The sequence below is a fragment of the Chelon labrosus genome (assembly GCF_963514085.1).
Source record: "Chelon labrosus genome assembly, chromosome: 17".
Taxonomy (NCBI): Eukaryota; Metazoa; Chordata; class Actinopteri; order Mugiliformes; family Mugilidae; genus Chelon; species Chelon labrosus.
In genome coordinates this window covers 26,268,948-26,281,393 of record NC_140350.1, presented here as the reverse complement: position 1 = coordinate 26,281,393, position 12,446 = coordinate 26,268,948, and the positions used below count along the sequence as shown (strand labels likewise).

At 38.8% G+C, this 12,446-nt stretch overlaps 1 protein-coding gene across 1 annotated transcript; it reads right to left on the bottom strand.

Moving 5' to 3' along the window:
* Nucleotides 1-960: 960 nt before the first annotated feature.
* LOC311502216 (GTPase IMAP family member 9-like) lies at nucleotides 961-7,416 on the bottom strand (the record flags this gene model as incomplete). The annotated part of the gene is made up of 3 exons (XM_084564341.1): nucleotides 7,354-7,416; nucleotides 1,446-2,226; nucleotides 961-967 (listed from the first exon to the last, which is right to left on the bottom strand). Exons 1-3 carry the CDS (start codon nucleotides 7,385-7,387, stop codon nucleotides 961-963), a joined length of 822 nt encoding a protein of 273 aa, XP_084420467.1. The 5' UTR covers nucleotides 7,388-7,416.
* Nucleotides 7,417-12,446: the final 5,030 nt, after the last annotated feature.

Here is a 12,446-nt window from a genome sequence, read left to right as displayed (position 1 = left end):
CAGCCTGTTCTTCAAGCCACAGCTAAGTTTTGTACTTTTGAACCTTTGTGTAGTTTTGCCTCTTCGGAGTGATTTTTGGTTCACCTCCTTGTTGGATTTTTCCTTTTGAATTTATTAAAGAACTTTTATTTTCTACCTCTGCGACTGAGTCCTCCCTTTCGTCCAGACCTGACAAAGTCGAGCTTTTTCCAGTTAAGGCAGCTAGCAAAAATCAAACCAGTCCTTCAGAGACAACACTTGGAGACAGTAATCCACACCTTTGTGACCACTCGGCTGGATTACTGCAATGCACTTTATTTGGGGGTTAGTGGGTCCTCGATCAGTTGTCTTCAACTGGTACAAAATGCTGCTGCACGTCTTTTAACTGGCACACGCAAGTATGAGCACATTTCACCCATTTTAGCTTCACTCAACTGGCTGCCTGTCCACTTTAGGATCCATTTTAAAATTATTTTATTTGTTTTTAAAGCCTTGAATGGCCTTGCCCCACCTTACCTCTCTGAGCTGCAGCATCCCTATACCCCTAGCTGATCTCTCAGGTCAGCTGACCAGCTGCTCCTGATGGTGCCTAAAGCTCGGCTTAAGCTCAGAGGGGATCGAGCGTTTGCGGTTGCAGCGCCAAAACTTTGGAACGAATTGCTGCTGCACATTAGGCAGGCCTCCTCACTGTCTCATTTTAAATCCCTTCTTAAAACCCACCTCTTTTCTTTGGGTTTTAACACCATGTAGAGTGTTGATTTTATGTGTATACGTGCATATTTTTACTACTTTAATCTTTTATTGTGTTTTTTTTTATTGTTTCTATTGTGTTATTTATTTATTTTGTTTTATTCTATTTTATGTTGTAAAGCACTTTGGAAACCTTGTGTTTGTTTAAATTGTGCTATATAAATAAAGTAGATTGGATTGGATATTCCTGTGAATAATAAATCTGCATACAGTCGTACACTGAAACAGTCACTAAACCCTGAACATAGTCAGAGAGAAAAGAAGATTATTAAAGTACACAAACACAATCATCCATCTTCTAATCAATGACAAATCAGACATGATACTGATGAGGTTCTAAAACATCTTTAATTCCTTGAGTTTAGATATTAGATTACATGAAGAACATATGAATACATGAATCACAGTAGATCAACAGTAAAATATGTCACTGCTCCATCATCAGCTTTAACAGAACAACAAACTTGACTCCAGAGATCACATGACCAGATGATTGTTGAAACTAAAACCCCAGTAATAACAAATAATGATTAGTGAAATCATGATGCTCCTAATCCCTGAAACTACTTTAATGCTCTGTGTGGATGGTTAGCTCTGAAGATCACAGAATCACACAAAGGTTAATTTGCACTACCACACATATACCTCCCTCTGAATGTCCCACTAACCCTCCCAGTGGATGTCCCACTAACAATCCCAGTGCACTTCCCACTAACCCTCCCACTGAACCTGCCACAGCTCTTCCAACACCTGCTCTGACCAATGCTCCAGAATTTTCCAAAACCTGAATTAAGTCGTCTCTCTCTGCTCTTCTTCTTGCCACTTCAAGCCTCATCTCTACATTTTCTCTCCGAAGTTTTTCCATCTCTTCTTCCAGGGCTCTTTCAACTTTTCTGTACATCTCGTTGGTGTAGTAACTTCCTCCACTGACCAGAACCATGGAGTTGATCTTCTTCAGCAGCTCTCTGACCTGATATGGATCATTATCTCTGTTGTTAAAGACATGATATCTTCCTCCACACTGTCTGATGAAGTCACTGAGAGGCTGACTACCTCTGATGAACTCTTCTATGGAGACTCCATCTGCCTTCAGATCGTCTCCATGGGTGAACAAGACCATCGTGTAACGAGCTGCTTCTTCTCCAAACATCTTCGTAATGATTTTCACTGTTTCCTGTTCTTCTTTTGTGAATCTGTTTGGCTCAATCACCACCAGGAACACATGAGGACCAGGAGCAGAGAATGAAATGCATCTACCGATCTCTCTCTTCACTTTAGCCTGAGATAATGAGGTGTCAAACAGACCTGGAGTATCAACCACAGCCACTATCTGACCTTCAAACTGTCCTGTCTCCTTCTGACACTCTCTAGTTATTGAAGAAGAAGACACTGTAGATAAAAAAGCTCTTCTTCCTAAGATGGTGTTTCCTGTTGCACTCTTCCCAGCTCCAGTTTTCCCAACAAGAACAATCCTCCGCTCTCTTTTCTGATCATCATCTGTTGGAGAAATTCACAGAGACATTAGAGATGCTGTAAAGTCTAAATTCAAACTGTTACCATCATCATATCTCAGAACAATGAACCATTATGTTTCTGCACATTATAAAAACTAATCAACAATCAGTTTCATTGATGTGTTTTCAATTCAATTCAATTCACACAGCACACAGCAGTAAACATTCTACATAGTAATAGCACAGAATAGCATGACTAGTAGTAGATAGGAAATTAGAGGGCAAGAGCTCTGTGCCAGAGAAAAGAAAGTGGAGGATGTGAGAGAGCAGCCAGCAGCCTAGGCCTATAGCAGCATAACTAAGGGATGATTTAGTCCAGCCCTAACTATTTAGTTTAGTTTAGTTTAGTTTATTTCGAACATGTGCGGGTAACATGACAAAGTAAACAAACAAATACAATAAGAATAGTCAAAACAAAAATAATAATGTGAACCCAACATGTCCGAAAAGGAGTAGGATGAAGCATATGCTTATTGAACCTACCCCTTTTCCACTACTCAATTAACAATATTTTTTCTCCATATATATATATATTTACATAAAAAAAGAAAAGAATTAGAGAAAAAAATAAAAATAAATACATTTTGATTAAATAAACAAATACATAAATCATTTATGAAAACACCGATTGTAAAAGCCCTTCTTCCTCCCTGTACCTCGTGATAACCATGCTTCTGTACCGCTTTTTAAACTGGATCATGCTTGGACATTGCTTGAGCTCCACACACAGTCTGTTCCACAGCCTCACTCCACAAACTGTAGGACAAAAACTTTTCAATGTTGTGCGTGCTCGCTGATGTTTTAAATTGAGCTCACCCCTCAGATTATAACCCCCATCTCTGTGAAAAAACAATTTTTGAATGTTTCCAGGAAGTAGATTGTTTATTGCTTTGTACATGATTTGTGCTGTTTGGAAATGAACCAGGTCAGTGAATTTTAATGTTTTGGATTTTAAGAATAGTGAATTTGTGTGGTCTCTATAACCGGCATTATGAATTATTCTTATGGCTCTTTTCTGCAGTATGGATAGAGATTGTGTTGTACATTTATAAGTATTGCCCCAAACCTCTGCACAGTATTGTAAATATGGTAAAATCAGTGAACAGTAGAGAATGTGGAGTGATTTGTGGTCCAGAATGTGTTTTGCTTTGCTCAGGACTGAAATGCTTCTTGACAGTTTGCTTTGTACATGTTTTATGTGAGACTTCCAGTTTATTTTATCATCGATTGTTACCCCAAGAAACTTAATTTCATGTACCCTTTCAACGTCCACCCCATCTACTTGTAACTGTACTTGTGTATTCTTATTGCAATTGCCAAATAACATGAATTTTGTTTTACTTAAGTTTAACGATAATTTGTTTCTGTCAAACCACATTTTCAGATTGCGCATTTCAGTGGTGATCCTCCCCAGTAGTTCAACTAAATCCCCCCCAGAACAAAAAATACTAGTGTCGTCTGCAAATAATACTAATTTTAATGTACTTGAAATTTTGCATATGTCATTTATGTAAAGGATAAATAGTTTTGGACCTAATACTGACCCCTGTGGGACGCCACAAGCAATGTCCAAGCATGATGATGAATGTTCCCCCAACTTCACAAATTGTTTTCTGTTGCTTAAATAACTTCTCACCCAGTGCAATACTAACCCCCTGATCCCGTACTGTTCAAGTTTATTTATTAATATGTTGTGATTAATTGTATCAAAAGCTTTTTTGAGATCTATGAATATTCCAACTGAATGCAGTTTTTGATCTATAGCGTTTGTGATCTCCTCAATTGATTCTGTTAATGCCAGTGATGTTGAGCTGTTTGCTCTAAATCCGTACTGACTGTCAGAAAGTAATTTATGTTTGTTTATGAATTTGTCTAATCTGTTATTGAATAGTTTTTCTAGAATTTTGGAGAATTGTGGAAGTAAAGAAACTGGCCTGTAATTTGTGAAGTGGTGTTTATCCCCAGTTTTATACAGCGGCACAACTTTAGCTATTTTCATGTTGTTAGGAAATGTTCCGGTTTGGAATGATAAGTTACAGATGTATGTAAGTGGTTCAGAAATCCCTTCAATGACCTTTTTTACAACTGTCATATCAATTTCATTTGAATCAGTAGATGTTTTGTATTTACAATTATTTACCGTATCTATTATTTCTTTTTCTTCAACTGCTGTAAGGAACATTGAACTGGGATTTCTCACTATAAGGTTATCATTCCAATCCTCAGATAACAATGACTCAGGAATTTTTCTTGCCAGGTTTGGTCCAACATTTACAAAAAAATTATTAAAGCTGTTGACCACATCATCCATATTGTCTATAAGCTTGATCAAAAAGGAAAGTCTTAAGCCTGACCTTAAAAATAGAGAGAGTGTCTGCCTCCCGAACCCAAACTGGGAGCTGGTTCCACAGGAGAGGAGCCTGATAGCTGAAAGCTCTACCTCCCATTCTACTTTTTGAAATTCTAGGAACCACAAGTAGGCCTGCACTTTCAGACCGAAGTGATCTGCTGGGATGATATGGTACAATGAGGTCTTTAAGATACGATGGAGCTAGGCCTTTAAGGGCCTTGTATGTAAGGAGGAGGATTTTAAATTCTATTCTAGACTTTAAAGGGAGCCAGTGAAGAGAAGCTAAAACTGGAGTAATATGATCTCTCTTGCTAATTCCTGTCAATGCTCTTGCTGCAGCATTTTGAATGAATTGGAGGCTTTTTAAAGAGCTATTTGGACAGCCAGACAGTAATGAATTACAATAATCCAGTCTGGACGACACAAATGCATGAACTAGTTTTTCAGCATCACTCTGAGACAGGATGTTCCTAATTTTGACGATATTACGCAGGTGAAAGAAGGCAGTCCTAGTCACTTGCTTTATGTGACATTTAAAGGACATATCCTCATCAAATATAACACCAAGGTTTTTTACAGTAGTACTGGAGGCCAAGGTAATGCCATCCAAAGACACCATGTGATTAGATAATGAATCTCTGAGATGCTTAGGACCGAATACAATAACTTCTGTTTTGTCTGAGTTTAAGAGTAGGAAATTACAGGTCATCCAAGCCTTTATGTCTTTAAGGCATGCTTGGAGTTTAACCAACTGATTAGTTTCATCTGGTTTCATGGATAAATATAGCTGGGTGTCGTCTGCATAGCAATGAAAGTTCATGCCATCTTTTCTAATAATCTTGCCTAATGGCAACATGTATAACGTGAAGAGTATTGGTCCTAGCACAGAACCCTGAGGAACTCCATAACTTACTTTTGTATAAGTAGAGGAATCATTATTGACATGAACAAACTGGAATCTGTCAGATAGATAGGATTCAAACCAGTCTAATGCAGTTCCTTTAATCTTGACCTCACTTTCAAGTCTCTGTAGTAAAATATTATGATCAATAGTGTCAAATGCAGCACTAAGATCTAGCAGAACAAGTATAGAGACAAGTCCACTGTCTGAAGCCATGAGGAGATCATTGGTAACTTTAACCAAAGCTGTTTCTGTACTATGATGAACTCTAAAACCTGACTGAAACTCTTCAAACAGACCATTCTTGTTTAAGTGGTCACACAACTGATTAGCAACAACTTTTTCTAGAATTTTGGAAATAAAAGGAAGGTTGGAGATTGGTCTATAGTTGGCTAAAACATCTGGATCTAGAGTGGCTTTCTTGAGTAAGGGCTTAATTACAGCAATCTTAAAAGACTGAGGCACATATCCTGTTAATAAAGATACATTTATCTGGTTCAATATGGAGATGTTAATTAATGGAAAAACTTCTTTGAGCAATTTAGTTGGGATTGGATCTAGAAGACAGGTTGATGGTTTAGATGCTGTAATTGTTGAAGAGAGCTCAAGAAGATCTACTGGGGAGAAGGATTCCAGATATTGATAAGGTCTTACAAAAGTTTCTAATGTCGCTGTACTTGCATCTTTAACAGCTGTTGGAAGGATGCCTTGAATGTTTTCTCTAATGCCAACAATTTTATTAGTAAAGAAGCTCATGAAGTCATTACTACTGAGGGCTAAAGGAATAGATGGCTCAACAGAGCTGCTCAACAGTCCAAACTGTTGCAGCCACTGAGCTGACAGAAGTCTGGGATGCATCAAGAAGAGAGAACCCAACATTTCATTAGAAAACATCTGAAACTCACTCAACACAGGTCCAAGGTGTCTCTGTAGGTTTTAGTCAAACACTCAGCTTTTGGGTTTTCTGCTTTCTTTTAAACTTTGCCTTTATTTCTTTTCCTCTTTTGCTGTGTTCACCTCCTGGACTACCTTCCTGTGTCTGGACTTGTTCTATTAAAGCTTCAGATCTGAACCTTCTCTTGTGTTTTTGTCTAATTCAGTTCAATTCAATTTTACTTATATAGCGCCAATTACAAAACAAATTGTCTCAAGACGCTTTACAAAAACCCAGAGAGCCGCCTGAAGGCGACGGTGGCAAGAAAAACTCCCTTTTAACGGAAGAAACCTTGAGCGAAACCCAGCTGAGCTGTTTGATCTGTATAAACATGTTTAGAAGATGGAAACTCCCCAGGAAGTAGAGTAAATACAGATTCAGAAAACGTTATTTGGCCCAGGGGGGCAACTTAATGTACTTTTGGCCTAAACTTGGACCTCTGGGATGTTGACTATTTAAATTTTTTATAACGTGTATAAATATATATATATATATATATATATATATATATATATATGTCTGTGTGTGTATGTATATATACACACATACATACATTGTAGTTACATAGTATATACAGATAAAGTTTCTCTTTCCTGTCACGGAAGCACCAGTCAGTGACAAAGCTTCAACTCACAGTCGATGTTTTTATTTTACCAACAGAACTCAGAATGTATAAAATCCTTCTAAAGTATTATTTTCTTCTTGGTTTTCTAAACCAGAACACGTCATGTATATATTTATAATAACAAAGAGAAACTATACCACATACAGTGTAGAACAGCAGAGACAAATCTGAGGCCTGTTAACTATAGTTAACTATGAAAGGCTGTGGGACTAGTTTTACTTCATCAGTTCACACTAAAGCTAACATGAAGTTTACATTTATTAAATATTAAATGAGTATCAAAGCTGTAAATGCTCTTACAGAACAGAGTGGCTTGGTAGTCAGCGTTCATCATTTTCAGGTTGTTAGTTCTTCTCTGTTGACGTCCTCCTGGAGAATACTTTCATTTTCATCAGCTCTGCTTTATATTCTGCTTCTAGTCTCCTCCTCTGATCATGTGATGGCTGCTGTCACAGTCCAGACTCCTCCTGACACACATTCATGAACCATATTAAATTATCTGAGGTTTAAATATAAAAGTCCACAATGATGAAGACGTCTCAGAGACATGTGGACCAAGAAGGACAAAAGGAGAACTCTTCAGAAGTGTTGTTGAAAAGGCTGTCTGTCTGGAAGCATTTCCTCAAGCATTACCTTCCTGGACATCAGGCCCATCAGAAATGGTGGATGGAAGCCGTGGACTTGCAAGTTGAGAATATTGTCGTGATTGTTGACCACCAGGTGTTGGTGAAGGACAGAACATACACCTGACTTATAAGACTTATAAGTCTCCCTGCTCTTCCTGAAGAGGAATAGTGGCCTTTCCGGTTCTAATTCACTTCTTGAATTCGGGGGCAGCTGTTGAAAAGGCTGTCGCCTGAAAAGATATTGACTCGGCACCGACCACTAGAGGGAGTTGAATGTTTCTTTGCAGAGTAGGTTGGTTTGTTGCTGTTGTTGGTCTTAGTTGCTTTGAGAGTTAGTGTTGGATCAGATTACATATTTTGTGGAGAATCATTGTAGATAGATAGTAAGATACAGAGAGAAATAGATTAGTTACATAGTTAGATAACACTAGATTGGTAGATAGACATTCATTTATTCATTCATTTTCTATACCCGGTTATTCCTGTTAAGGGTGGGGGTCTGCAGGAGTCTATCCCAACTGTCATTGGTCTAGAGGGGGGGTCCATCCTGGACAGGTCTCCAGTCTATCCCAGCTGTCATTGGTCTAGAGGGGGGGTCCACCCTGGACAGGTCTCCAGTCTATCCCAGCTGTCATTGGTCTAGAGGGGGGGTCCATCCTGGACAGGTCTCCAGTCTATCCCAGCTGTCATTGGTCTAGAGGGGGGGTCCACCCTGGACAGGTCTCCAGTCTATCCCAGCTGTCATTGGTCTAGAGGGGGGGTCCACCCTGGACAGGTCTCCAGTCTATCCCAGCTGTCATTGGTCTAGAGGGGGGGTCCACCCTGGACAGGTCTCCAGTCTATCCCAGGGCTAACACAGAGAGACACTCACACCTACGGCCAATTTAGAATCACCAATGAACCTAACCAGCATGTCTTTGGACGGTGGGAGGAAGCTGGAGAACCTGGAGAGAACCCACGCAGACACAGGGAGAACATGCAGACTACACACAGAAAGGAACCAGTCGGCCTGGATTAGAACCCAGAACCTTCTGGCAGGGAAACTTCAGTGATGACCACCACACCACTGTGCCGCCCTGTAGATAGACATAGTTACATAAATATAATTATAATAATAAAGCTTGGCCCAACTAAACATTTTGTTGAATTAATTTATATTTTCAAGGCAGCCAGGTTACTTTTTCCAGCAATAGTTCAACTTTGCAATATTAAGTACATTCAAAAAATTTAACTGCATAATTTCCCCACACAACTGAAGTAGTAAACAAAAAATATTCTTCAACTTCAAAGAACATTCAGAATACTCAAGATTCAGTGATTATGGTATGAATCTACTCAATAAAACATTACCATGAGGTAGAGATGAACATTATGACAAATGCCACAACATGTTTTAAAAAAAAAAGTTTTAAAGTGACCAGACTGCGACGTAACCGATTCTTCAATTAATAGTTTTTCTACAATATCATTTCTATTGAGTAACTCAGTTAAAACGCTTAGAATGGGCACATATACAAATGTCTTCTTCCCAATAGTATTGTCACTACCAAAAGGTCCTGTCTTTGAAAGTAAACTAAGAGGATTCGTTTCCTGGAGTGTTTCCCTTAACCCAGTTAAAACAGTCAGTCAGCTGTCAGTGTTGCAATTATGTTCTCTAAGAACTTTTTTAATTGAGCTATTGGTAAACTCTCCTGCTAAAACATCTTTCTCATACAGTTCATTTACTATGTCATTGTTATCTTCATAGATTTATCACAATCTAATGAAACCACATCTCCTATTTGTTCCCCACTGGTTTCTGCTGGAATGTGATCACAAATCAGTTCAGGTCTTATCTTTTTAAATCCTGAATCAAAATTATATCTACTTTTGTGCACAGTAAAGGTTGAATACACACCAGACTTAAATTGACACTACTCAAAAGGACAGTTAACAGTTTCCTTACTTTTCAAATGAGTTCCCAAATGAGCAAAGTATTGTTCAAGAGTACATGGCTTAGAATGCCATGCCGATGAGTTACTACATTGGACTGAGATTCATGACCAACAACACCTGGCTGAGATTGATTAACCACTGATTCATTCATTCATTTATCTTCTGTACCCGTTTAGTCCTGTTAAGGGTCACGGGGGTCTGCTGGAGCCTATCCCAGCTGTCATTGGGCGAGAGGCAGGGGTACACCCTGGACAGGTCGCCAGTCCATCACAGGGCCACACTGATTCATGTTTCAACAAATGTTTTTTTGGTAACACTTTACTTGACAGTGTCGTCATAAGAGTGACGTGACACTGTCATAAAAGTGTCATAAACTTTATAAACATGTCATAAACGTTTATGATCTCTGTCATTAAAGGTGACAGAGAATGAAAAAACGTTTTTACCTTGTCTTAGTTGAATAACGGTAGTCTGCCCGCATTCACGAACATACGAAAAGTGCTAGACATTCTGAACATCTCCGTTTCATAGAAATTCCTCTTTTAGAAATGTCAGCCAGAAAATGCCCCAATCTGAACAACGGATACATATTACGTAACATGTATCTTACTGCCCCCCCACTCTCATTCAATTCCCTCCCCTTCAAAATAATTTGCATACATCCGCCCTCTCGCCTCCAACGGGAAGTAGCTACATTGCAGCAGTGCTTGCGGAGTTCAAGGCGAAATGGCGAGTCGCGTTCCGAGGTGTGCTCTTCCAGGCTGTGCAAGCGGTGTGCAAACTTTCCATTACATTCCCACCGAAAGAAATGCACGAGATGCGTGGCTGCTGTTCATTTATAATCGGATTCCAACTACATTCAACCACAGACTGCTACTTCGTTTGTGAACGGCAGTCTATGGCGAAAGATAAATTATTTTCTGGTCCCGATCGACTTGTGCCTCGGATTATACATATGTTGTTTTTCAGAATAAAAAATGATTTTACATGTCAAGAATGTCACAGTTTGTCGCAAGATAGTTAAGTAAAACGCTATGGAAAATACGTAATTAAACGAACTACAAGTCTCGCATGCTGGCGCGTACAGAACCGACCAAAACTCCCTTCGGTAAGTAGAGGGGCGGGACTTCGGCTCTCTATAGCGAAGTTTACATTCTTTTGAGTGGCAGCAAATGCAGCCAATCAGCGTCAAGTGCTTGCATTTCATAATGAGGTTGCCAGTTAAGCCCGAAGGGGCGCCAAATAGGTGCAAAACCACGAGTTTAAAATCCCCCACCCTAATATAGCTTTCTGAGAGAGGTTTTTAGGAAGCTTCTAAGGCATTACAGACCCAACCAAAATTGTTTTGTCTGCATGTCACATCACAGATCAAGGATAAATACCCCGTTTAATCATTCTATGTCACCTTTAAGTGTCATTCGGTTTTTGTTATGACAAGTTGACATTGCTTGGGTTGTCTCGATTATGACAATTTGACATTAATCAAAGTGACATTACCAGAAGTTGTCTTGGTCATGACAAGTTGACATTAAATATGTTTGGGACGTCTTTGTAATGACAACTTGACATTAACCAGGATGACATTACCAGAGGATGTCTTTGTCATGACAACCTGACATTAAATTTGTTTGGAGTGTCCTTATTAAGATAACTTAGCATTAAACAGGATGACATTACCAGAGGATTTCTTTGTCATGACAGCTTGACATAAACAGAAAATCCACCTCTTTTTGTATTCATGACATGTTGACATAATGATTATTCTAAAAAATGATTCAGGAGGTTAGTTAGTATGACTTAAAAACATGAGCTTTTTCAGCATAAAAAACACAATTTGTTACATGTCCATTGTTTTATTAAGTTGATAACTTATTTCAAAAGGTTGATCAAAATTAAAAATAAAGAAAGTTGTCTTAACTCAGAAATATATTGATTTTGGATAAGCATTTCTGCCTTCATTTAACAAGGAAAAGTATTAAGTTAATGAAACTTAATATTGTATTATAATATTAAGTTAGTGCAGCTTCCTATCACGTGTTCATGTACTAAAGCAGAGAATGTGACCAGCGGCCATTTTATGCTGCCAGACTGCACCAGCAACAGCCAGGGAGAGACCGCAAGGAGTGAAGGTCAAGGTTGGATTAACATTACTGGGTGAGTAAATATTTTTTTTATTTTCTTAATTTTATGTGCAACAGCAAGTAACTATAAGCGCTCAGTCGAGTTACACAACACTAAAATTGAAATGTCCGCAGCGTGCTTTGAGGATATTAGCTAGCTAGCTAATATCTTCAAAGTAACTTAACTTTTAATGTTAGAAGTGCATTGGAGTCGGCTATAAGGTGCCTAAACTTGCGGTCCCAGAACTGCTGCGGGAATTAATCTTCAGCCCTCTGTTTGCAGACACAGGTATGAGCTGGCATTGGTGAGGAATGTGTTGTGGAAAGGCGTTAGCCGTTAGCCGCTAACGCTAATAATGATAAATTAACAGAGACGCGCTAACCGTTAGCCGTTAACGCGCCTTAGCGCCTTAATCGAAATGATTGAAGAAACATTACTATTTCTGTGTGTGCATGAGCAAAGTAGTTTTGTATTGCTATGCGTGGTATTTATTCAGTTTTGGGGAGGAGTAGTTTAACATTTTTGCCGTCTTATTCACAGGATGATGCTGTGGAAATGAGCAGAGGCTGCGATCCGTGGATTGGTGGTGTACCTCGGAGAAAAGGAGGAGAATCTCTTTAAAGAGCATTTGGTAGGTAAATCCAACACAGAAAAACTATACTTTGTGTTAGTCTTGTTTTTAATTGTAATGTGTTTAATTCTGACATTGAT